The sequence below is a fragment of the Lathamus discolor genome, chromosome 2, assembly GCF_037157495.1.
Source record: "Lathamus discolor isolate bLatDis1 chromosome 2, bLatDis1.hap1, whole genome shotgun sequence".
Taxonomy (NCBI): Eukaryota; Metazoa; Chordata; class Aves; order Psittaciformes; family Psittacidae; genus Lathamus; species Lathamus discolor.
The window spans coordinates 64045966-64072009 of record NC_088885.1 but is presented as its reverse complement, the minus strand read 5'-3'; the positions used below and the strand labels follow the sequence as shown (position 1 = coordinate 64072009).

The 26044-nt window shown below is 40.0% G+C and overlaps 1 protein-coding gene across 1 annotated transcript in view; it reads left to right on the top strand.

The window, feature by feature from the left end:
• LOC136009037 (uncharacterized) overlaps nucleotides 1–26044 on the top strand; it is a 258826-nt gene that overhangs the window by 47025 nt on the left and 185757 nt on the right. Inside the window, exon 5 of the mRNA XM_065669123.1 lies at nucleotides 13378–13458. Within this exon, the coding sequence (XP_065525195.1) occupies nucleotides 13378–13458 (81 nt within the window). The remainder of the gene's footprint in view (nucleotides 1–13377; nucleotides 13459–26044) is intronic.

Here is a 26044-nt window from a genome sequence, read left to right as displayed (position 1 = left end):
GTTTTAAACTCTTTAACCAAAGTTTGAGTTGCAAGAGGGAGGGAGGGACATGTTGTTTATTCCCATGTGAAACAGTATGAAGGAAGGTGGTCAGTGGTTAGGCACAGAGAAAACAGGACCCAAGCTTATGCCACATGGGAGCTGAATGTATTGTTTGGTAAGTGACTGTCATTTGAGTGCAGAATTGAGAGATTTCATTTTAACGGTTCCAAATACATTAGGTTTATAGGACTCTGGAGTAATTAAAATGTCTCCTAAGAAAAATAGTAAGACTTAAGGGCTTGCAGTATCAAGCACTAAGAAGCAATGTCTGTGCCACTATGCATGAGGTGTAGGGTGCTATTTACTGAATGCCTTCGTGATTATTGAATGCTTTGTCTTGGTGCCTGCTTGTTCTGTAACTGTCTGATTTTTAACATGTTCTAATTTAAATTTAAATTTGTTTGCTAGACTACCTTTGCAAATCTCCAGTAATTTTCAGTGTTACCTGTTAAAATTAGGGGACAATTATAGCTGTGGGGAGAAAAAAAGGCACATTATCGTGACTGCTTATCTCATAATGTAATTCTACTAATATGTTGACTTTAGTGAAAATAAGTACTTTAGTTGTTGAATGCAGCTAACCACTGTTAGAAGAGAAGAAACAAGCCTGCTGAAATGCGCCATTGACTTTACTGGCTTTGCCTTGGCTTTATGACATAATGTTACTCTTGGAAGCATATTTCTTGTTTCTCTTCTTTCATCAAGCAGAAAACAATTAGTCAAATATCCTTTTCTGCTTTGACAAATATTTTATCATAGCCTCAGATTTCTGTGCTTTGAGGCAAATAGCTTCCATTCTGAGACAGACCCGCTGAAGGAAGCAACAAACTTCCTCATGGAAGTCTTACAAGTACTTTGCTATGTAACTGTTCTTGCTCATAGTGGGAGGTGTCTTTGGTAGAGGTTAAAAAGAAAACTGTAGTAAATTGGTACGTTGTAGTAATAAGAAATTAATGACATTAGTTTCTTCCACGTCTGGAAGACTGCAAACATTACATCTTTGACACATTGAAATACAATGCCAATGTGGTGACAGGGAACAGTGTAATTAGCATTTTGAATAGCTAATGAATGAACACTTGATTTTTACAGGCTGTGGGTAAGTTGACCTTATGTGTTTGTTTCCTAGCTTATTTTCCATGCATTCTCTAAAACTGTAAATAGTAGTATTTTCCCATTTTATTTAATTAAATGTCTCAATTTAATTAAATGAAAGTCTTAGTATTCTGAATTTGAGAAGAAATGGCTTTTTTTTTTTTTATGCTACCTGCATGACTGGTAGGCAGTTGTTTTCTTTGTGCACTAAACTTCCGAGTAGGCTTTTGGGATTTAAAGACTGCAGTGTTCTGTGAAGTTATTTACGAAACACTTTGCTTAGTCCAAGCTAGTTTGATCTTCTAATATGCATTCATAGTTGTTAGGTCTACAAAGCTATTTAAACAGGTAGCCTTCTGTTTAAAATTTCAAGAGTTCTAATGGTCCTCTGGCATTCATATAGGTCTCCTGAAAAGGAGAAATAACAATTTAATGGCTTTGTAGTTTCTGACAAGTGGTTTGTGTAGACAGTTATGAAGAAAGGTGCTGCTAATAGCCTAATGAAATACTGGTAACATTTATTTTCATTCACAAGGAAGATCAGAGTGTTTATCAAAATTAATTTTATCTGAGGCTGTAATGACAACCTGATCAACTACCTGAAATAGTCTAAGATGATGGTGTATATTGGTCACACAGCCTGCGCATGAATAGAGGATTGTTTTTCTTTATTAAGAAGCAACAGCAGAAACAAAATAATGGTATGTATTATGTTTATAAACACTGTAGAATCACAGAAGGGTTTGGGTTGGAAGGGACATTAGAGATCATCTAGTTTTACTGCTATGGGCAGGGATACCTTCCACTAGACCAGGTTGCCCGAAGCCGTGTTCAACTTGGCCTTGAACATTTTCATGTATGGATAGTTGCAGCTTCTCTGGGCAACCTGTGCCAGTGTCTCGTCACTCATGGTGAAGATTTTTCTTATTAATACCTAATCTAAATCTACCTTCAAAAGAGGCCAATTAAATATAAAATTGACTGTAGCATCTGCTGATATTTCCTCTGTCAGCCTCTGTAAGTCTTTCCTGGCAGAGTATTAAGAGGATGAAAAGATTGCTTTATGGACCTGAAGTTCATATTCCATCTTCTGAGAGCAATTAACTTCTTAATAGTGAGAAATGAAGCATATGGCACTTAATTCTGATAAAGGCATGTTCCTGTTTTAAGTAATGTTATTGATGGTTATTTGAAGTAGACCTGATATATAACTTGATATAGGCAGAAAACTTCTTCCATTCTGCCATCAGTTGTCTTAACAAAATAAAATCCTGTAGGGATACTAAAATAATTAAAAATGGAGCTTGACTTTTTTGCTTGTATTTCCAGAAAAGCTGAAATGCAAGTGTTAAAGTTTGTGAACATTTTTTTCCCTTCACTTTGAGAGTATGTTAGGCTATAAGGCATAGAATAGTCTATGTCCAGTCAAGGCAATTGCATTTGCGTGGTGTTATGCAGAAAAGCAATGTTTTCCCAGAATCTAAAAATTAAATATTTCAGATAAGAGGCTCTGTAGACAGTCCACTGCAAAGCTTGTGTTTTCCAGCCCTCATTTTGTTTCTTTCTTTTGATGCTGCTGCAGGGCTCATTGTTTGCTGGCTATCATTACCTACAGTGGTGATAGCTGCAATTTCCCAGGAGTACCTATGTGGCCTATGAAGGGAGGGAGATTTTTATGTTTAATGTCAAACCTCTATAAATCCCTGAAGGCTGAGATTGGATCATTTGAGCTAGTCTGGGAGCCAGTGGAGTGTATGTTGCACCTACTGCTCTTTGTGGGGTTTTTTACTTGGTGTGTATTCACACATAAGCCAGAGCTCCTGCTGCTTTTGCAACCCCAGTGGCACCTCTTTTCCTGGCAGGCAGGAGAAACTTATCATTGTTGCTAGGACATCATTAGTGTTGCCAGGAACCCTAATCAAACAGGGTTCAAGGTTTCATACTTGTGAGGAATTCAGTACATGTGGCTTAGATTGAGGGGGAAGGTTGATTTTCGGGCTTGGTTCTCCAAATGTTTCCTGTGTTCTTATCAGTGTAGCTTCTCTCGTGCCAGCTTCTTTCCATGTGAACACAGATCTCTTGCTGTTCTTCTGACATTTCTTGTGATGGCTTGGGTGTGCTCTCTAGCAAGGGGAGATACAGCTGGGTGGTGTGTGTTAGTATATTTCTACCAGATGTGACATCAAGCAGCTGCACAATAGCATCCAGAAATGTGAGGGTGGAGTACAGTATCAGAGACTCCTCCTTCCCTCTGTGTTTCCTCTGCAAATCAGTAATTAGTGGTGTTTGGTGGAGTTGTGTGCATACGCATTAATCTTTTTGTATTTTTCCTCCAATTCTGGGACGCTAAGCCTCTGGAAACATGTTCTCTTGTTTTCTTGATCAGCACCTGGCTGACAGGCATTAATGTAACCCCCCAACTTCAGCTTGTCTTTATTTATGTTTTTATTCTTTCCTCCACCTATTCATTCTGGTATGTGGGGTGGTTGGCAGCTACTCTATTATTTCTCAAACTAGCTTTTTGAAGGCTGTGGTGTGTACATGTAGATGGTTTTGGAGGTTTTTTTCCTCCATTTGAGTTAGCTAAGGTGTTGAGGTGGGAATGGGCAAGTGCTCAGGACCACAGGCATGAAAAAAATTATGGAACAAAAAGCACGGAACAATTAATGTGCCTTTAGCTGCAAGTTGTCATGTAAATTAAAGCACCAGATGCCCTTATTTCTAAGTGATGGAGATCTGAAACTGTAACCCACAGTGATGTGTGCAAGTGGCACTTTCTTATGAACTCCTTAAAACTTAACAGAATCTTCGTCATCCTTAGAGTACCAGAGATCCCAAGTTTCTTTCACTTTGCTTAAAAGGGCATGGATGTTGCCTTGCTGGCCAAATTTAATCACAGTAGTGGAATCAGCTTGTGTGTGTTAATGTTTATGCTGTAAACTTACAGCAGATGATTAAGACAGTTACATTTGAGGCTTTTAGACTGCAGAAGTCAGCGGTTGGTCCAATTTGTTAATAGCAAATCAGTTTTCTGTGTCTCATCTGGGTTTTAATGAAAGTCATATTGCAGTGTTAGCAAATGAATAGCTATGTTTTTCATATAAATGTTAAGATGTTAGGTAAGGAAAAAAGTTTACTCTCTTGTTATAGCTGATTTGAGTACTGTTGAATAATTAGTGTCATTAGAGGGGCACACAGGGCCTTCTATGACAAGATGGGAAAACCAATGTAAATTTGAAATGCCCTTATTGCACAGCATGTACAACATGCAGTGTCGTGTCAAAGCAAGAGTCTTAACTGTCAGAATTATGCCATTACAATGAAAATAGAAGAGGTGGTCATTGTTCTGCTAGCCGTAGAAGAGTATCAGTCTGTGTTCAGTGATATGTATTCATGACTAGTTTATCCACCACCTGCGTTTCTGTGTATTAAGTTAATATAGTGTTTTGTTTTGGAATTTACACCTAAAATTGTTTTAAGATAAATGTGAATTGTTAAAAGTAATCATACAACAATCCCTTCTTCATGTCATAATTTTAACTCGGAAAATTGGGCAACAAGTCTGTTCTTCTGATGAAAAGTAGGTAAGTTTAGGTTAAAAAAACCCCACAACACTCCAGAAATGAAAAGCTTCTGTGCCACTGCTCCAGGGACTCACAAGAACTTAACTCTGGTCTGCAGTGACATCAGACAGTGATCAATATGGGATGAATGCATTTCAGTATTTGTGCTATTCAGCTAAACATTCTTTCCTAACAAGCAGTTGTAAGTGTTTAGTTGCTGTAGGAGAGTGAATGGTTGTTTGGTGCATTCCTGTCTTAAACTGAAATAGTAAGAAGTGATTTTTTTTTTTCTGTTGTGTTTTGTTTTTTGTATACTCCAGACTGGGAGCTACTGAAAGAACATGTTTTAGATGTGCTTAACAAGGTGGCAGTGTCAAAACACACTCTTTAAATGGGAAATGAATTGTGGAGTTGATTTTATTTTTTTCTAATTTGCTAGAGGAAGTAACTTCCTAAACGGTTGTTGATTGTATGCAGTGAGAGTTGTGAAAAGAATCAACAGCTAAGCATCGCATTTTGTTGTGTTTCTCCTCAATGAAACTGAGTTGAAGGGAATGTTGCCACATTGCCTCAAGTTAGTGCAGGAGGAGTGTCTTTAATGGCATCACTCCTGGGAATGTCAGCAAAGTAATACAGATTTAGAAGCTGCTTTCCCAGGGTCACTGCAGAGAGGCTAGGGCTCATGAATGCATCTGAACTACTTCAGTCCAATGTCCAGGGTCTTCAGCTTGAACAACAGCTGGTGGTGATGAAGCACACATGCAGCTGCTTCCAGGGCTTGGCTTGCTGGTCTGGCAGATGATAACAAATAAGGAAGGAAGGCGAGGGTGGGAGAGGTATTAAAGCCTTAAACCACTGCAGCTGTTTAAGTGGGTGCATGTCAAAAGCTCTTAGAATTAAAAACACAGGCACTGAAGTGGGTGGTGTGCCTATGAGTTTGTAGCTTATGCTGTGGGTTTTCCCCATGCCTCTCACTGTACAGTGATTGGTAAGAGCATCCCCTACATGGAGCCAAAGCTGGATATCTTATGTGTATGATGTACTATGTGGCTACTCTACGCTTCTTTGTCACCAGACAAAGACCACAGCTAGATGTGGGCTGAATGTTAATGGGGGTGACCAGAGAGGGCTAAAGCAGGCAGAGCAAAGCTCATTTAGAAAGTGGGGTTGTAAATGCTCCTCAGCCCCCTCAAAACCACCATGCGCAGTCACAGATTGTTAGACAGTTATGTCACAGGGAGAAAGAACAGTTTTGTGTTGGGTTTGTGTGGCAAGGTTTTGGTAGCAGGGAGGCTGTGGGGGCAGGCTTTTGGGAGAAGCTGCTAGAAGCTTACCCCATGTCAGACAGAGCTACTGCCAGCTGGCTCTAAGGTAGACCCATCACTGGCCAAGGCCAAGCACATCAGCAACAGTGACAGTGCTTCTGGGATAGTGTATATAGGAAAGGGAAAAAGTTACTGTAGAGGAACAATTGTAGCCGGAGAGAGCAGTGAGAATATGTGAGATAAATGGTTCTGCAGATATCAAAGTCAGTGCAGGAGGGGGAGAGGAGATGCTACAGGTGTTGAAGCAGAGATTCCCCTGCAGCCCGTGGTGCAGAACATGGTGAGATAGGCTGTCCCCTGCAGTCCATGAGCCCACAACAGAGCAGATAACCACCTGCAGCCTATGGAGGACCCCATGCTGTAGCAGGGGGATGGCCAAAGGAGGCTGTGACCCCATGTGGGGAACCCACACTGGAGCAGGCTCCTGGCAGGACTTGTGGCCCTGTAGAGAGAGGAGCCCCCATAGAAGCAGGTTATTGCTGGAAGGACTTGTGACCCCGTGGGGGACCCTGCTGGAACAGTCTGTCACTGAAGAGAGGGGCCCAGGGCTGGAGCAGTTAGTGAAGAACTGCAGCCCATGGGAAGGACCCATGTTGGAGAAGTTTCTCCCATGGGAGGGACTCCAGGCTGGAGCAGGAAAAGAGTGTGAGAAGTCTTCCCTGAGGGGAAAGGAGCAGCACAGGCAACATGCGATGAATTGTCTGAAATACCCATTCCCCATCCTCTTGTAGTACTGCCTAGGGGTGGGGAAGGAGGTAGAGAAATTGGGGGTAAAGTTAAGCCTGGGAAGAAGAGAGAGATTGGGGAAAGATGTTTTAAGATTTGATTTCAGTTCTCATTATCCTACTCTGATTTGATTGGTAACAAATTAAACTCTTTCTCCAAGTTGTCTGTTTTGCCCATGACAGTAATTGCTGAGTGGTCTCTCCCTGTCCTTATCTTGACCAAAGAGCCTTTCATCATTTTCTTTCTGTGGTGCCCAGTTAAAGAAAGAAGTCATAGAGCAGCTTTGGTGGGTGCCTGGTGTCCAGCCAAGGTCACAACCCACCACAGGTTAAGGCACTGGCTGGTGTCAGGAGATCTGTTTTCACCACTATAAACTTCCTGTTTGTCTCTGTTTCCCATACTTCTGTTTCCCCTTATAGAGCAGAGTGATGATGCTTCTCCCCTTCTTTGCCTGTTTTGCCAGCTCTCAGACACAGGGAGTGTTTGTTGCGGTTTTCAGTAAAACGGGCTGGGTGTTGTATTCCCATCTGCCAACATGAGGCAAAAACATACTGGTAAGCCTGGTAAGAAAAGTGTTCATATAAGAAAGGGAAGTGTCACCACCAGTGCATGTACAGAAACACGTGCAGTCTGGGAAGCAGTCAGGTGCTAGCACTGAATGTGCAGTAACAGCTGTGACAGCTGGAGGAACAGCAACATGGTGGGACATGCATGACTGCCAGGATAAGGTCCTGAGCAAACTGTGATCCCATAGCTTGCCCTGCTTTGAGCAGGAGGCTGAACCTGACCTCTGAAGGTACCTTCCAGCCTGAACATGTCTATAGTTCTTTATGCAGTTGGAAGGATTTTCTCCGAACCATTTGTCTTGCCTCTTTATTTTGAGGTGTGTGATATAACTCTGTATGTAGGGGATAAACTGCTTTGTCTATTTGTATAGGAGGAAGATAATTTCATATCATGTTTGGTCTTCTCTTACAGCAGCTGTGTCACGGTGTCTGAAGTAAAGCATAGTTGGTGTAATCTGTCCTTTAGAGGGGTATCTCCTGAGTATTATCTTCACTTCAGTAAGGGGCTGTTCCATGCAGTCACCAATGACTCTAAAATCCATTACAATTCTGAGGTGGACTCCATGTGGAGCCTTTCCACTTGTGTTTATGACCAGTTATCAATAAAAGATTGCTTGAAGCTGCCAGCAGCTGTTAGTCTGCCCAAATCTTGTTTGATGGAATCAGTTCCAGAATCAGGAGAGGAGTGTTGTCCCCCTAGTCTCTCTTTTGAGACTCACCTGCGTGACGCTGTAGTAATCTCATTTCTTTTCCTGAATTTATGAATTGTTCCCCTGTGTGGCTGAGAAGCTTCTGACTCTTACCACAAAGAACTGTGTTTCAGTGATGAATGGGGTTTGTGCTGTAGTTTGCTTATAAAGTGCTTTGGGAGTCTTCCCAGTGAGAGGCTCTGTATCAGGATGCAAGAAGCTGAAGTGTGAATCACTGCTCTGCCTCCTCTTGCCAAGCTGAGACTGTGGGGCTTAAATTCCAAATTGTTCCGGTTTTTGTCAATGGGCTTGTGAAGAACTGCTGCTATTTTACGTGTGAGTGGCTGTAAGGCAGTTTCGAGCCATCAGGCCATAGCTAAGGCCCTATCCTGATTTCAGGATAGTTTTAGAAAGCTATTTTTAAATTGCAAGTCCTCTAAAGACCTTCTGTAGGATTGTGTGATAATAAGGAGCACTCCTTTCCCCCAAGGGAAGGACGGAAGAGGGAGAATGGGTCTCCCTTGGGATGACAGCATTCCTGCCCGTATACAGTCTGCAACAGAAAACTTAACTGGAAGTATGTTTTCTTTGTGCCCCCATTCTCCATGTGCTGAACTTTATTTTATTTAAATGCTGTTCCGCTCTCTGTGGTGTTACTTCTACCAGTGTTTCCTGATACATTTGAAGCCATTGTATCTGTTAATATATTTTTAAATGTTTCTTTCCTCATATGTGTGATTACAGTCTTGGGAATTTTCTTCCAGTGTTCAGCCAATGTCTTTAACATTTGTTTTACTCTTAAAAAGAATAAATTAATAATGGATATATTTCCTGCTTTTAAACCCTGTAATAGGAAAAAGGAACTATAGTTTTCCCATCTCGGTGATAGCCTGAAGCAGGATGTGTAGCATGCAGGCATACAACAGACTTTGACCAGAAGGAGGAAGTTAATGGGCTACAAAGTAGAGAAAGTTCACCAGAAGTCATTGATCTTCATTTATTTTTAAGCAAAGCTTTAAATATCTAGGCAAAAGGACAAATTCTATAACAAATAGTCTCCCTGCATATTAAGTGTAGTGTTTAGATACCTGTGTTGACTGTGATAGTGAAGAGATTATGCAGCCTCATATATTAACAGTATTGGCATTGAGCTCCGTTTGTTCTCCTTCCCACTTTATTTATTTATTAATTAATTTATTTTTATTTTTAAGAAAGGATGTTTTAATATTATTAGATGAAGTACTGATACATGTTTCCATGTCCAGAGTCTGTTTTCCAAATGATGTGTGGTGGGAGTGTGCATAATTTACCCAGATATGTCTTGTCAGCTTTTTGGTCCTTATTCTTTTCAGTGCCTGGAAAAGTGAGATAAAGCAGCTTATCTTCTTTCAGACCTGTGCAGCATTCAAAGCTGCTTCATAAAAGAAAAGGAACCTTAAACAGTTTTTCTAAAGTTAATATAGACTAATAGCTAAAAAACATGGTCAGAAGTATTATTGTTAATGAGGCTTGAAATATACTTTACTCTGAAGAATCTGCAGACCAGCAGAGGGATGGAAAGGTGTAACCACTAGAAAAGCCTAGCACTTTGGAAAAAACAAGTTTGTTTTTAAGTGGACTTCAGTTGCAACATTTCTTTTCCACAATTTGCCAATTCTGTGATGCTGAGTGCCTATAGGAAATGCACTGAAATCTGTATGGATGAAAAAAATCTTGTTCAGCTGCTATTTTCATAAAAGAATGCAGTAGGAGTTGAGGCTTTCTCACTGTTCTTCCCTCCTTGAACCTCCTTGAAGTTTATTATTGAACTTACTGTAACTTTTCTGTGTAGTAATGCTTACCACAAGTGATGTGTTTTGGTTTTGTTTTAAGGTATTTTATTTTATAGTCTGTAATACAGAATTTGTCCATGGGATGCTACAGCTGAAGATAATTAGCTGAGCTTCATGATATTTTTCTCTTTTGCATTAAATGCAAGCAAGAGCTCTTCAGAAGTAAGATATTTGTATTTTAAAAATTGCTTTTGTCCATTTCCTGCTGCATTTTACCCCCGCTGTTTATTCTAATTTCATTTAGTGTGTTTGATGAGGCCTTCATACTTTCTTTTACAACCTTAATTTCTTGCTTGTAAAATGGTACTAATATTTCCTATTCCTTCCTTGCTATTCTTCCTCCTTGTTTTTGCTGTGTTACCCTTTTTTTGTATTGAAGACCCAATGTTGACCCCTAAATTAAAATTTGCATTACTTATTAACTAGGAACACAGCAGATGCTCTCCTGACAGGTTGTTTTTAAATGATGGTCGAATATTAATTTCAATATGTTTATAGAAGTGGCAAAGCTCTGACAAAGTTATATGAAGGAGGGGTTTGCAGTGAGAATAGCTCAGGAAACTATTCTCACAGAATCACAGAATCACAGAATCCCAAGGGTTGGAAGGGACCTAAAAAGATCATCTAGTCCAACCCCCCTGCAAGAGCAGGGTAACCTACAGTACATCACACAGGAACTTGTCCAGGCGGGCCTTGAATATCTCCAGTGTAGGAGACTCCACAACCCCCCTGGGCAGCCTGTTCCAGTGCTCTGTCACTCTTACAGTAAAGAAGTTCTTCCTGATGTTAACGTGGAACTTCCTATGCTCCAGTTTACACCCATTGCCCCTTGTCCTATCACTGGATATCACTGAAAAAAGCCTAGCTCCATCATCCTGACACCTACCCTTCACATATTTGTAAACATTGATGAGGTCACCCCTCAGTCTCCTCTTTTGCAAGCTAAAGAGACCCAGCTCCCTCAGCCTCTCCTCATAAGGGAGATGTTCCACTCCCTTAATCATCTTTGTGGCTCTGCGCTGGACTCCTTCAAGCAATTCCCTGTCCTTCTTGAACAGAGGGGCCCAGAACTGGACGCAATATTCCAGATGCGGCCTCTGTCCATGGTTTTTCTCCTGTCAACTGTATATTGGGGGTAGGGTGATACTTCATGGCAGTAGACATTTTTGTATACATTGGTATTTTGAAATATTTCAACTCCAGCTATTATTTCCAGCAATTCTAAATAACAACAATAAATTAATGGTGTAGAAATCTTAATATGTTTGCGGTTTACTAAAATTTTGTGATGCCTTGTTAGTAATATTAGAGAAAATTCGTATTGCTGAGATATGATCTGTAGAAACATGTATATGTAGAATAAATGAAATCATGGAGGTCTTAGTCAAGATGACAGAAATTATAGCAGTAGGATTTCTGTTTGAGGGTCTTGGCTTGTTTGCCCCGTGCTTAGCATGTACAAGCCAAAGGAGGTTGTTTTTTTGAGTTTGTGCTCCTTCTCTACCATGTAGCATCAACCGTACATGATACACTTTTGCCATCTCCATGGGAAATTCTGGAGAGCAGCTGGGAATGCTCTGAGGAGGCCAGTTGATGCTGGTATTGATTTATTTCCCAATATTTTCGTCCTTTAAAAGTGAAGTACATCTGATAAACTTAAGAGAGAATTAATTCGTGTAGCCTTGTTGTCAGCTGAAAAGAACATTAGAAGAGTAAAATTTCAACAAATCTCTCACATACAGAACTTGCCTGTCAAAGCTTACAAATGAGATGAACTGGGAAAGCTGTTGCCAAATTCACATTTGAATGCTTTCAGTCTGGGGGGTTGCAACTGATGTATACCATTGTCTCAACCGGAGTTGTAGGCTGTTTTGGTCTTAGTTTTGTAACTACTTTTTTTTGGGGGGTGGTGGTGGTGTATCATTATAGTAAAATTATGCAGTCAAAATGATTGTACTATTACTAATTGATGCAGCAAGACTTGTTAGTGAAAAAACTGAAATGTTAATAGGAGTGTGCGTACATACATAAACCACATTTAAATATTTATGTATATATTTAAAAAAATCAAGAACACAGTGTTACTTTTCATTGACTTCTAATCTTTGCTGTCTAATGGGCACCTGGCTGGAGCAAGTAACACCGAGTAATATCACACTAATGCATGGCTTCATCTTTTAACTCTTTTAACTTCCTGTGGCCTGACATAAGGTGAGGATTTCATGTGAAACTTGTTTCCTACCAAATGTGGGTTGGCTGTCACGGTGGTTGATTGTGAAGTGGATGCAAAGCTGCTAGAGTGCTAGTTTTACATTTAGCCAAGACATACAGTGAAGAAGTACTTGTCCCAAGGGCTTCGTTACTGCCATCAGATTAGTTTCTGTATTTTTACATTTAACCACCACTGGATTAAAATCGATAAGCAGTTTGATAGTGGAAACCACGTTGTCTTCCTAGAAGGAAGTCAGGGAGTGTCCTGACCTGATAAACCAGAGTGGTTTTCTCTGATAGAGTTAATCCTGGGTGCTATTCTATAGAATGGAACAATATAAAAAAGCTCTGCTGTTGCATATTTTTGTGGGTCTAATGTCTCTCGGTGAGGGGAGAACTGTGGGGCTGAGAGGCTTATGTGGCATCTGTGAACCACATTTGGCCTATAGTGCACACCCAGCCTTTCTCCCTGTCACTGGGACTGGTTGTGTGGATTTTTCATGGGTTTGTTTTGTTTTGGGGTTGTTTCTAGTGAAAACGATTCAAGTTGCTGCTGTATTTTCCCTGAAGCTTCAGGTATGGCTCAACAGCTCATGTTGAACAGTTTTACAGCTTGCTGTTGACAAGGAGTTTCCATTTTCCCCTTTCCTGCTCCTGTAGCTTCCTTTTGTCTGGTTCTCCTCAAGCTCTCTATCTGCCTTGCAGTGTGAAATGTGTGGAAGGAAAAAAACCTCATGTTTCTTCTGTTGCTCTCATGAGTTGGTGCTTTGTGGGGCAGGTGGTCAGTGAGAAGGCAGAGGGAGCCTGTGGTGGAGATGGGGGCAACGGGGGCTGGCAGAGCAGGCATCATGGATGCCAGTTGGCAGGGAGGAAGGAAAAGGCAAGGGGGCCTTTTGCCTCCCATGAGCAGGCAGCAATGGGTCTGTGGCCATACTGGTTATGAGTCCTCCTGTCTTGTCTTCTTTTTTCCAGTGCCTTGGCTTAAGAGGCTTGTACAAAGCATTCAAGAAAATCTGTGGGCAGAAGAGAATTTAACTGTAGGCTTTCCTGAGTCCTGGAGATGAATAACCAACAGCTAGACCATCTTGAAATGTTTTTCTTTGATAAGAGCATGAGCTCAGCTTGGCAGAGGTGCCAAGCAGACACAAAGGCTGTTTGTAGCAGGATGGCTGTGAAATGAGGAAGTGTGACTGGAAAGGATGCAAATATGCAAGTGGCAGAGGTCAAACACTGACACATACTGCACTCTCTTTGTTTTATGGTCATCACCTGTAGCTGTGACTGGCCATTTTCAGGCCATGCTTTGATTATTTTTTTTTTTTTTTTAGTTCCTTTGAGTCATCTCTCAACTTCTGGAATGGGAAGAATGGGTGAATTTTGGTATTACTACATGCTGCCGCCATTCCCCAGTGAGTTTTGCAATGGGATGTGGTCAGCGCCTGTACTCTCTGCTGTAGTGATGTTACCCAGAACTCGGTGTTGGGGACAGTTCTGTTTAATATCTTTATCAATTATCTGAGCAAGGGGATCAAAGGCACCCTCAGGAAGTTTGCAGGCATTGCCAAGTTGGGTGGAAGTTGTTGATCTGCTTAAGGGTGAGAAGGCTTTAAAGAGGGATCTGGACAAGTTTCGATCCCTGGGCTGAGGCCAATTGCATGAGGCTCAGTGCTGAGTCCTGCTCTTGTGTCATAACAGCTCCATGCAGTTCTACAGGCTTGGGGAAGAGTGGCTGGAAAGCTGCTTGGTGGAAAAAGGACCTGAGGGTGCTGGTTAACAGCCAGCCAATATAAGCCAGCTGTGGCCAAGTGGGCAAGGTGGCCAGTGGCATCCTAGCTTGTATCAGAAATAGTGTGGCCAGCAGTACTAGCAGAGGGATTATCCTCCTGTGCTGAGCATTGGTGAAGCCTCACCTCGAATCCTGTGCTCAGTTTTGGGCCCCTTGCTTACAAGAAAAACATTGAGGTGCTGGTGTGGGTCCAGAGAAGGGTGATGAAGCTCATGGGAGCTCTAGAACACAACTCTTAAGAGCAGCAGCTGAGGTAACTGGGGTTGTTTAGTCAGAGGAAAAAGAGGCTAAGGGGAGACCTTACTTCTTTCTACAAGTACCTGAAAGGAGGCTGTAGTGAGGTGGGTGTTCTTATTTCGAAGGAACAAGTAACAGAACAAGAGAAAACAGCCTCAAGTTGTGCCAGAGGAGGTTTAGGTTGGAATTAGGAAAGATTTTTTCACTGAGGGTTGTCAAGCTTTGGACCAGGCTGCCCCAGGAAGTGGTTGAGTCACCATCCCTGGAGGGCATTTAAAAGACGTGTGGATGTGGTACTTATGGACATGGTTTAGTGGTGGACTTGTCAGTGCTATGTTAACAGCTGGACCCAACGGTCTTTTACAATCTAGATGACTCTATAGAGTTTTGGAGTTCAGATTAAGGGAAGAAAGCAGTATGTCCAATCCACCTATGAAAATACTGCATTTCCTTACGAAAATACTGCATCTCTTCATCTGTGTCAACACAGGGGCTTGTGAACACAAAGGTTATCAGGTTTTAGAGGTACAGGAGACACAGTAGCATTAATGTGACATTGTTGCAAACAGCAAGAGGGCTTTCTCTGTGTCTTCTTTTAGTGATTTTTTTTGTTGAATATGTATCACTGTAAAACAGCTCTTCAGGTTCCCTGTATGAGTTTTGACACTGCTGGGCTCAGCTGAAAAAATATACTTTCTTTCAACAGCATGGGCTTTTCAAAGCCTAAGATACCAGAAGAATAAATAAGTAAATAATGAAGCAAGCAAGAAAGCAAACAAACAAAAAGGTGACAGATGCAACCCAGGAAAAAAGCATGTTAAAAGGATAGGTAAGAGAGGAAAACCAAAACAGTCCACGTGGCTGCTCTGATTTGACAGATTTCTTCTTTTCCCTCTTCCCACTATGGTGTGGCTGTCGTCTTTCAACATTAACCTTCAATCTGTGTCATGCGTTACTGCTCCATGAGTCCTGCCCCTGCCCTTGTTCCTCTGCTGTGCCCCTGCTGAGCTCAGGACTAGCAGCTGAGGGCAATTTGGTGTGATTTGGAACTGTGAAGTGCTGTATCAGCGCATGGGGGATTAAGGTTTTTAGTGTATTTTTCTCTTACTTGGAGAGGGAATTAGTGAGCTCCCAAATTCACTGGATTTATTGGAAATCTGTGCCCGCTGAATGTATTTATTCCCATGTGTTGTTAGCCGTACTCTTGACAGGTGCTGAGAGGAGATTTACAGAAACAGCAAATATTTGCTACAGTGGCTGAAATATCTGAGGATTATTTAGATGTGACTGTTTATCATAATCTCTCTTAGTTCTAGTTCAATAATTTAAATGCATAGGCTTGAGTCTTTGGAAATTTTTAATCTACTTCTCTGTTGGATTTTAAACAGGTTTCAGGACTAAATCCTACTGCCAATGGACTAGTACAGGTCTGCATAGACTTTGGGAGTAAGGTTTTCTGGGTTTTAGTTTTGATTAAGTAAAATTTATGGGGAAAGCAGAACATGACTACAGATGGATTCTGCTCATCACAGCAGAAAAACTTGAGTTGTGTTCAGCTGAAGCAAACTAATCCTGAAAAAAACTCCTCAAGAAGAATTTTCTGTATTAGTTTCTCTGTCATCATTTCTGCAGGACTCGTTTTTGCGAAACTTTGGTTTTTTTTCTTTTTTTTTTTAATATCTATTTGTAGATAAGTTGTACTTCAGTAGCTTTCAGAGGAGGTACAAAAGGCTGAGAAAACAAGAAGAAAACACTTGGATAACTCACTTTGGGTGTCCAGATCAATAATTCTAGAAGGAAACAACAATAAAAGCAAACCATTAACCCTCCTTCAGGTTTCAAGTGAAATGCATAGGAATCAATGTCAGCTTTGCAGTTATTTGAGAGATTAACAAGCCTGGAAGGAGAGGTCTAGAACTGGTAATCTCTATGGAAAAGTCTGCTCTAATGTCACTTCCATGGCTGTGCTCATGGGTTGGCAAGCTCTTCAGCCTTTATCGCTGTCCCTGGCCCTAATGTTTGCTCTTTAGGGAAGAAGGGGATTTCTTGGGTAGCAAAGTGCAGAACTGGTAAAACCATCGTAGAAATTTGCTAGTTGTACTCAGCAGAGAGTCAAGGCTGCTGTGACTCTGTGCCACCTGTCCTGTGTTTCTTAGCACAGGAACAGCTGCTTTTGCGGCCGTTTGGTCTTTCTTGCAGCCTGGGCAGAGCTAGAGTTTGTCAGAATCAAGTAGCTGAACTTCATTTGGTTAAGATGAAGATTATGCTAGCTGACTCGTAGGAAATTATGCAGAAAAATGGCAACTTTCTTCATATTTCTGATTGTTGTGCATCTTCTCTTCCTTCCCCACTGAGTTTTCCATCTACAACTGCAGTGCTTGGTACATTTAACTGTCAAGTGTTTCAGTAGCACAGGGCCTGATATAGTGTGTTTCTAGTTCTTCTTGGCTACCGGTCTGAGCTGATTTTGTTTGCTTAGAGGCCTTGATGTAACTGTCAGCTCCTGCCATTTGATATCGTATTAATGCACTCTAGGGCGACTTACAATGTTTTTCACAGATGATGATGCTATGGTGAAATGTGTGTTTATTTACAAGGGTGGTTCTTTTCTTTTTTTTTTTCTTTCTTGAATTTACGTTTCTCTTAGGTTTGCGAAGAGCATAAATGCATTGACTTTCATGGCCAGTTGCAAAGCCCAATTCCTGGAGGTCACGGAATGTGCCTACAGCTTTGAGTTTCTGGGAGCACCGGTTATGTTGATTCAGTTGGTGCATGGATGTGTTTTTGCAGTAATTATACATGTTACTTGGTCATGGCAGGCATACTCTTACACCCTGAAGGAATGAAGATCTGTAAATGAATGTTTTTCAAAATGTTTTTAATTAACTTACCACCAACTTGGTGTTCTGGGAAAATCCGAGAATATCAAATTGCAGCTGAGATTACTAAAATGAGATTCTGTTTGATCAGAGGTCACAGAGATGGAAAGTTGACTTACACCTGCAGCAACACTGGACTTTATTTTCAGTTTTGCAGTCACATATAGAGACATTTAAATGCATTAAAGAAATGACACACTTTTTTTTTTTTTTTTCTTGAATCAGGCTATCGCTATTCTCTTAGGTCTTCAAGTTCACCTACAGCTTCCATTTTAATCCTTGAAGCTTGAGTAACCATACACAGTGAATATGGAAATGTATCTCTTTGGGCCCTGTTGACCTGATCAAACAAGCACTGCAAAAGCACTTTCTTTTTAAGCAGAAAAAAAGATATTCCATGTTAAATTCTGCCAGCTAGCAGCTGGACTTTTACTGTGGTCTGTGTTAGGTACTAGTGGATAAGGATTACTTGCTTAGTGATAAGGAACTGTTCATAATTGTAAGTCTCAAAAACTGAATCAAAACTGTTAAATTTTGAATTCAAATACTTGTAATTTCATGTGCTTATTTGTTCTTAGCATGATTAGAAACTAAAAAAAAAAATAAATAGAAGTTCCTCACATCTGCAAGCTGATCTAACTACTGGCTTTAGTCTCACATGGGTTTCTTTTATGAAAAAACCCAAAACCCAAAAAACAAACCAAAACAAGCCCCTCTCCCAAACCCCCAAACAAAAAACCTCACCCCCCAAAAAACCAAAAATCAACCAAAAAAATCCCACCCCTGCCAAAAACAAAAACACTAAAAAAAAAAATCGGACCACTCCATCCTCCAGTATATGTACAAATTCAGAGAGCTGGGTAAAACAGACATTTCTATGGAATGTAGTTCTGTATGTGTATGGATAGGTGGAAGATGAAATGACCATGTTTCTAAATTTAGAGTTGTCTAATAAACTATTGAGTTCTGGTTATGGAGTGAAAATGTAGGGATAAATATTATGAGTACTGCAATTATAATAACATAGAGAGGATAGCAGAAAAGGCTGTTGTTCCAGAGGTTACTTGTGCGTTTTTGCTTCCTTTGTTTCATAGTACTCTGTGAAGAAGAGATGCTATGATTTATGTTTATGGAAAAATCTATCATGAGTAACTTTCCCTGGGCTCTGTAGCCTCCTGCTTAGCAGGAAACGCATGGGAGAAGATGCAGCAGGTTATTTTGTTCAGAGGAGTAGGCAGAGCCCACTGTGAGCATCAGAAATACTCTGGCAGTCACCACACTGAGCCTGTGACCTACAGAGGCTTTCAGCTTGACTGTCTCGGCCTGCATCGTTTGTGTGATGATAGAAATGGGTAGGCAGTGGTTGTCTTTCACCTTTCCACTTCTAAAATAGCCTATGTCAATTACAGCACTTCAGCCCGCTTGACTGCTTAGTACCACGTAAAACACTTCAGTCCAGTGCAAGTGGGCTTCCCTTCCCTTTCTTTTTACATAATGGTAGCAAAATACATCTAGAGTAATTGCTTTAGTTCAATTAGTAGGCTGTGTAGATATAAATCTAAATTATTGTAGGCTGGGAGCTGCTAGGAAAGGGGTCCCTCCCACTGGTTGTGCTGACTCTGTGCCTGGCTGCTTGCACTCCCAAGCCAAAGTGAAATTCCATAAGTCATACTTGTACACGTGGCAAACTCATTTTTGGTTGCCTGAGCCATGTTCCTTTTGGCTGAGCTTCTGTCCTGTTTTACAGTTTCAACACTTCTTACCCCTGAGACATTGTCTTCTTTCCTAATTAATCTTTTCATTCCTTGTAGAGTCTGGACTTCTCAATATCCTGTTTAAAGTGTTGATTCATCCAAGCAAATTTCTTATCTTTCCTTATAATTTCTTCCCCTCCCACTTGGAATGGGAGTGTGAATAGCATTTGTATTTTTCAAATGAGATATTTCTGCGTTTGAGAAAAAGTAAGCATGTGTTTCCTTAGTTTCTCAAAATTTGCCATTCTGAAATCCTGAAGCCCCCTTTTCACTTACCTTTGTATGTTTGATTCTTATTAACTGGTGACATACGCAGTAACTTTTGACAGCTCTTCTATCCAGTCTTCCCTTCTCACTATGGCAATGTCTAGACTAGATTCATGTCTTTTGTTGTTGTTTATAAAAGTAATCTCATACATAACGGGGAGAAAAAAAGCTTCCAAATGTTGTGTTTTGAGCAACATTTATCAAAGAAAGTGAAAAAAGCAACATACTGTAGTGTCAGAAAGGGAGAAAGAGAGAATTTGTCCCGTACAGATGTAATTGTTCCATAAATTTCCAATCTGCATGTATCCATCTTACCAGCTGCAGCAGGGCTGAACTCTATTAAAAGAGACTACAGGTTAGCCTCTGTGCACCTTTAGGTGCATTATAGGGATCTCCAATACAGTTTCCATCAGGCTTTTACATTTTAAATTGGTAGCCTGCCTGAGAACTACTCTTGCAAATTTCTAGGCTGAAGAGTTGAATAAAGGTTATCATAGAGGGGGTATATGCCATGGAATAATTTTTTGCTTTCTTAGTGTGTACCACCCTCTTTCTCACATGGACAAAATCCATGCCTTAAATGCATTATTTCTCATGAAAGCCAATATCCTGTATTTATTTTAACCAAGTAATTTGAGGGCTAAGCTTAATACACTGACAGCATTGGAAACAGAATGTGTGTGGCTTGCATCTGGGGCACAATGGTTTGTTAAAAACTATGACCATAAACTTTTTCCCGATGTCCGTTTTCATTATCACTGTGTACACACTGAAACCTGAGCGCATATTTCCTCGGTGAAGATGTTTCTTACATGCCAAGCATGTAGGCTTATCAAGGGATAATAAAAGAGAACAATAAAAGCAGTATGTAAAATCAGTAAGAGTAATACTGTTAAGTGCATAAAGTTGGTAAAGCAAAAAGGTTGAAGAATTTATCAATTTGGCCCACGACATGCATCAGAAATGTCTTTGTGTCGGTTTTCTCCCCTTTCTTTCCTTGGAGATGTAAATAATTGTGTGGAAAGCCTCCTTTTACTTTCATTTCATTTCTTTCCATTACTGAAAGAAATCCAAGTTCTCATAGTTCACATAAAATGGATTCAGTCCAGGGAGATCGTTGCCCTGTTCTCATTATTAATCTAGAAGGCTTCATACTTGCAGTATGTCGCTGTGCTGTGAAGAATATAGAGAGGGCAGGCAGAGGCATCTGCTTGGGGGATGGGGGGAAGAGGCGGCATGCCTTTCCCCGGTACCGAGGAGCCTTTTCAGTGGTGATTTCATGCTGATTTGAGCATGAGCTATCGTGAAGCCAGGCCAGCCCAAACTGTTCTCACGGGCTGAGGGGGTGATGTGGGAAGGAGAGGCGCTGGCCGCAGCTCCGGCACTGGGCTGCCTCCGCCATGGGACTCTCCGCCAAGCTCGGCCGTTCTCATCGCTGATCCCTGACCTTGCTGCCAGCAGGGAATTGCTGTCAGGCCTACCCAAAACTGAGTCATCCTGTATTTAAATTAAAATAAATATTTAGTGCGTGTTTTTCTTGAGGATCTTTTTGTGTGAGACTTATGAAATGTCAGTGTTTAACTGGAGTGCAAACATAGCTTTAATTAGAAAGGAAGTTTTTGCTTAAAACTGCTTGCTATAGCTGGCTGGGGTTTGTAACTCCTTTAGAGTAATGGCTTTTCCGAATGACCTGGTCTGAAGATTCCCAAACCACTATCCCATAGATCACCCAGGCCTGTGGGGAGCTGACACACTGTGGCAGCTGCCGTTAGGCTTCTTGCCAGAGATCAAATCACACAAAAAGCAGCTAGAGACATACAGTATTTTTTTCCTTTTTTTCTTCCAAGTAAGCAAATGCTGTCTGTTACAGTCCTACTACTTATTTGTGAGTGGGAGGAAGAATTCCCAAAGACATGAAGGCTGTGGAGAAGTGGTCCCTGGTAGCTCTTTGAGGAAGAGTCATTGGCACTTTCTTTCCTTTTAATAAATGACACCTTATGTGCTTTTGTATTGGATTAATGCTTACTCCTGCCCCCCAGTATTAATAGGTAGGTGACTTCTGGTGTAGAAATGAAAGCTTCTGGTGGTCAGAATACATGAAATGTTCCATATATGGTCTTTTTTTAAATCCTGCCCAGGGTTACAGAAGATGGATGGTTTTACCTTACAAGGAAGTTCTATTTTGTGAATCTCAAGTATGACAGTTTATATTTTTTCTTTCGTTATCACAGTGTTAAGTACCCCACAGAACAAATTCTGGTCAACTCCTCTCAATTTCAATAAGGTTTTTGGAAATACCAGAGACATAGTACTGTTTTTTTGGTTTTTTTTTTTTTCTTTTTAATTTAATCCATATAAACTTCGTTGGAGTTTTATAAATTTTTCATATTACTATCCTAGTCTCTAAGAATGGAGAATGCTTTGTTGCAAATAAAAGGCTAATTTTCTGTGACTGAGGAAGGGAGTAGACTCTCTCAAATTGTGAGAATATTTATTTTTGTCATATCGATGAGGATGTTGGGATGAAACAAATGTGTGTTTTTTTTTTTTTTTTTTATAAAGAGAGCAGCTGGTTCCAGCCTCCAGGTTTGAAGTATTTTCAGTTTCATCTGCTTACAAGCAGCTGGAAGCAACCCTATATGGGTTGCTTATTTAAGAAATTGATGTACTTTTCTATGGGGAATGCAGAACTGGATCTCACAGAAAGGAATATATTAATGTTGTTAGTGATGAGTTTCAGTACATTGAGCTTGCACCAAAGGCCTTTGAAAGTGCTTTACTCTGGAAGTCCTTTTGATCTTTGCAAATAAAAATACCAAATGTTTGACTGTGGCCAGATTGCATTTGTAAATGGTAGTTTAGCTGGTTTAGATTTGTTGGTTGATTGATTCAGTTTGGATGAATTTGAAACAAATATCACAATAAAAGAAAATTTTCAGGGGAGGATGATTACTTTACATTCCAGTTACTGGTAAGGGATGTCTTTGAATAGCCAAAACCTCACTTAAGGGCTTTCTTATTTATAGGATATATGTGGTAATTTTTCATATCCCATGCAAGTGGCATCTAGCACTACATAAGTCAGTAGCAGAAAAAAGACTCAGTTTGAAAGATGGTCATCAAATATCTTCATTGAGATGATGTGTGTTGTTCAGCTGATGTGTTACTTTATAGAGAATATGTAGTGAATGAGGAGAGAGTATTTTCACTTGAACTCTTCACACGATAGAGGGAAGATGAGGCAGCAGCAAAATAGGTCAGGCTGAATCTCCCATTCTTTGTACAGAACTAAAAAAAAGGAGATTAAGCAAGAAATGGACAAGTTTTGCCACTTCTTTCCATGCTGTGTGCACATTCTATGTTTTCTGGTTTTAATAAAACTGGCAACTTTGAGTATCATTCTTAAATTCTCAGCAGTTAACATATATTCAATATGTTTCATTTAGGAAAATCTTTCTCTTTCCGTATGAGCTATTAGCAGCACTGCCTGGTATCATGAGTGTGGCAGTCATACACAGTGTAGGGGAATAAAGATGATAGTAGTGTTTTCCTAGTACCGTGTCTGCTCACACAATGAGTTACTGTGTTCTAATAGCCTGTGTTTACAAAAATATATATAATTATAAAATATCATAAAAATATAAATAAAAACCTCCTAAGCATAATGAAATAAATTTAAGATCTTTTAATACTTAAAAAGTATACAAGTTTCATTTATTTTTCTAATAATTATTTGAATATTAGTGTTCAAGGACAGGTTGGACACAGTCTTGGGTGACATGGTCTAGTGTGAGGTGTCCCTGCCCATAGTAGGAGCATTGGAACTTTACAACCTTAAGCAATCTATGACTCTATGTTTGAATAAGTTCTATCAAGTGATCTAATAATAGCACTGATTTGATGGTAGCTGAGGATATAAAGTGTTGTACCAGTTTGTGTTGTACCCTGTTGCAAACCTAGTCTCATGATGCAAAGATCTGTTCCTTTAGGTGGTGTTTTGATTAGCATGTACGAGTGGTCCCAGATTTGTTTCGCGTATGCATGCTTTCCTGCAGGCAGTGGACTCTCAATCCTGATATTGTTGGTATTTGAGTCAGGACATTGCCGTACATACAATGTGCTTCCTATATACAATTTTGTACCTTTGGCTTATCTAACGTCCAGAACCTTCTTACATGAAATACTGTTGTTCTCACACTTTAAAGAAATAGCACAGGGTTGTCACTATGAATCAAATATTCATTGCCCTGATTTTCAAAACATGTTCTTTGATTATGGCATTCATTTCCGTGTAACTATTTCATATCACTATTTTCTCTCACTTTTGACATGACCTGTATTGTATGTGCATACCATACTGTTTCATTGCAGAAGTGGAATGTCTATCAGCCTGTTTATCCTCTATTAAAAACCTTTGGTTTTCTTACGTGACTGCATGGACACTTTGCCGTTATTTTGGCTATATGTTGCCACTATACCTTCTGATGTGAGACATAGATGTGCTTTCACAGCAGACCTTTGGTGCTTGTAAATATATGTAAGACTCTGCTTGTGTAGATGAACACCTAGTTAGCAAGGTTTAAGAAGAACAGAGTGGGCAACTGAGCTTTCTCAACAGTAATGCTCTGCTTGTGACCTTCGGGGGACAGGATTAGTGTGTCTGTGGTACTTTTTTTTTCTTTTAAGAACCCAAGGGATAACCCAGCCCTGGGATGCAGGTGCTGCAGTAATAAATGGAGATCAAAGGATTTTATATTGTCAGGAGATGCTGCCAAATCAGAAAGCATAAGAAAAGGAGAATGCTTTTAAAAGGCCTCCACCTAGGGTGTTTCCTCTCCGGACATGCCATTTTTCCTCATCTTTATTATATTGACAGTTTGAGCTGCTGCTACAGCTGATATATATCCATATGCCTGGATCAGTGTTTCTTCCTGTTTATTTTATGAGAGGACTTCAGGTTGAGCATTATTTCAGTATCTGCATTTGCAGTTAATGACTGTAATTAATATTAAGCTGTTGTTATAACATAGTAGTACACTTCTGACGGTTCTTTTAAAGATGATTTTGAAAAACAGCTGTAGGATGATAAACATAGATGTTGATAAATTACTGGAACTGCATGCTAGAATTTGAAATGCCTATGAGTTGCAGGTTGTTTTTAATAAGAAAACCTATGAAAGTTTAAGTTTTGTGTTTGAAGGTTTTCCTAGGGTTGCATAAAGTTGTACTAAAGAGAAATTAAACTGGAATTATGTCCAGGTTTTCTCTCAAAATAACCTATACTGTGTTTTAGGATCTTTCTGAATGAAATCTTCCTGGCAAACTAGGTATTAAAATGCTCACAGAAATGTCAGTGAAGGGGAGATAAAAAGGGTCCGTGAAGTTGTATATCATGATCATGTGAGATAAATAGGATCATACCACCCTATTAGATCATGGTAAGATAATAACTTTTTAGCTGTACTGCTAAATCCATGCCTGATCTAGAGTGAAGATATTTAAAGTTGTGGGAGGCATATTCTATTACAGGATGGAAGTATCGTTCTGACACTGAACTATGCCACCCGTACAATGGCACTTCCTATACTGTTCCACTTGCAGCAGAAACAGTGGCTGGGGTGAAAGGAACTTCCCAAAACATGTTTCTGGGATTCCAGAAACTTTGGCAGCCATTTCTTGGTGCTTGGTCCTACTTCTCTGGGGTTTCAACACCCTGGTCCTGTATACAGCATGCTCTCGGTAACAGTGCTTGGTTGCCTTTAAAAACAGTTATGACAGTTGCAGGTGTGTAAGTCTCTAATGAATGCCCTTTTAGGAGAGGTGTTGAAATTAGGATAGTACTGCCTGCTCATCTGAAAGATTTTTAGAATCCTTGTCTAAACTTCGAAAAAGATTTTCTGCTTCTTTTGGTTTCACTCTGCTAAATTAATGAATATTGCCTGTTCTGCAAATTTGATCAATCAAGATCTTATCATGTTGTTCAGATTAAAGCAGCTTTATATTTCATTAGGAAAATATTATGTAATTATTATATTTAGACCGCATCTTCTCTTTCTTTTCCCCTGCTAGTATTATTCTGTGTTGGCCTTCAAACAAGGGATCCTGTTAGATTCTCACTGGGTGGCCAAAAATCAGAAGATTGCAAGTGTTATAAAGACTCATGTTTGTTTTGGGTAGAGGCTTCAAAGGCTCGTGGGCTTGCTTACACAAGGATGCAGTCAGGAAATGGGAAGGCAGAGAAAAAAAAAATTGAATCTGTTTTATATAAAAAAAGGATCATAGAGCCACTATCCTTGCTTAGCTTCAATTGGAAGGCAGTATAGTCATAGATTTCTTTGCACTACATGTCTTTGATGTTTGCATTAGTTGCTGTTAATAAAGCTTCCTTTTTTTTCTTACTTATACACTTTAATGTAAAATATAACTATGCATTCATAAGGCAATTTGTAAATAGTGTGTTAAAGCTTAGCAACTTAATGTGTATAGTTTGAGGTGCTGGATGATGGGATGTATTCCAGTTCATATGTTCTGCAGATTCCAATTAGTAAGACCATCCTGCTGCTATGTACGATAAAGTGTGAGTTAGGATTTAATGCTGTATATTTTCTTGGTAAGTTATTGAAGGAATTACCTCATCAGTTCCTTCAAGTATTAAACATAACTCATGTGGCTTTCCCAGGCTGGTCTCTATCTGGAGGGCTTGTGATTTTGTTGTATATCACCTATGTTAGTAATTTTATTAGATGATGTTAAGATATGGCTGTAAATCAGATTTCTAACACAATATGGATGTCTGCAGGAACACAGGTCTTAACATACACAATGTCAGACTATTGGCACTTAAAGAACTGTGCAGTGATATGTACTAAGGATGGATGAAAATATAAGGAAGAAATTATTTCTTGTCACATTCAATCAGTTGAATCCTTGCATGAAGAAAGGAAGGAAATATTTAGTATTAATGTGCATAGTTTACATATGCTGTTGTGGTTCTGTCTCTTACAGTTGAAATATCTGGTGGACTTGGTCAAGAAAAAAATAATCTGTGTGATTTCTAGCTGTAATTTTGTTT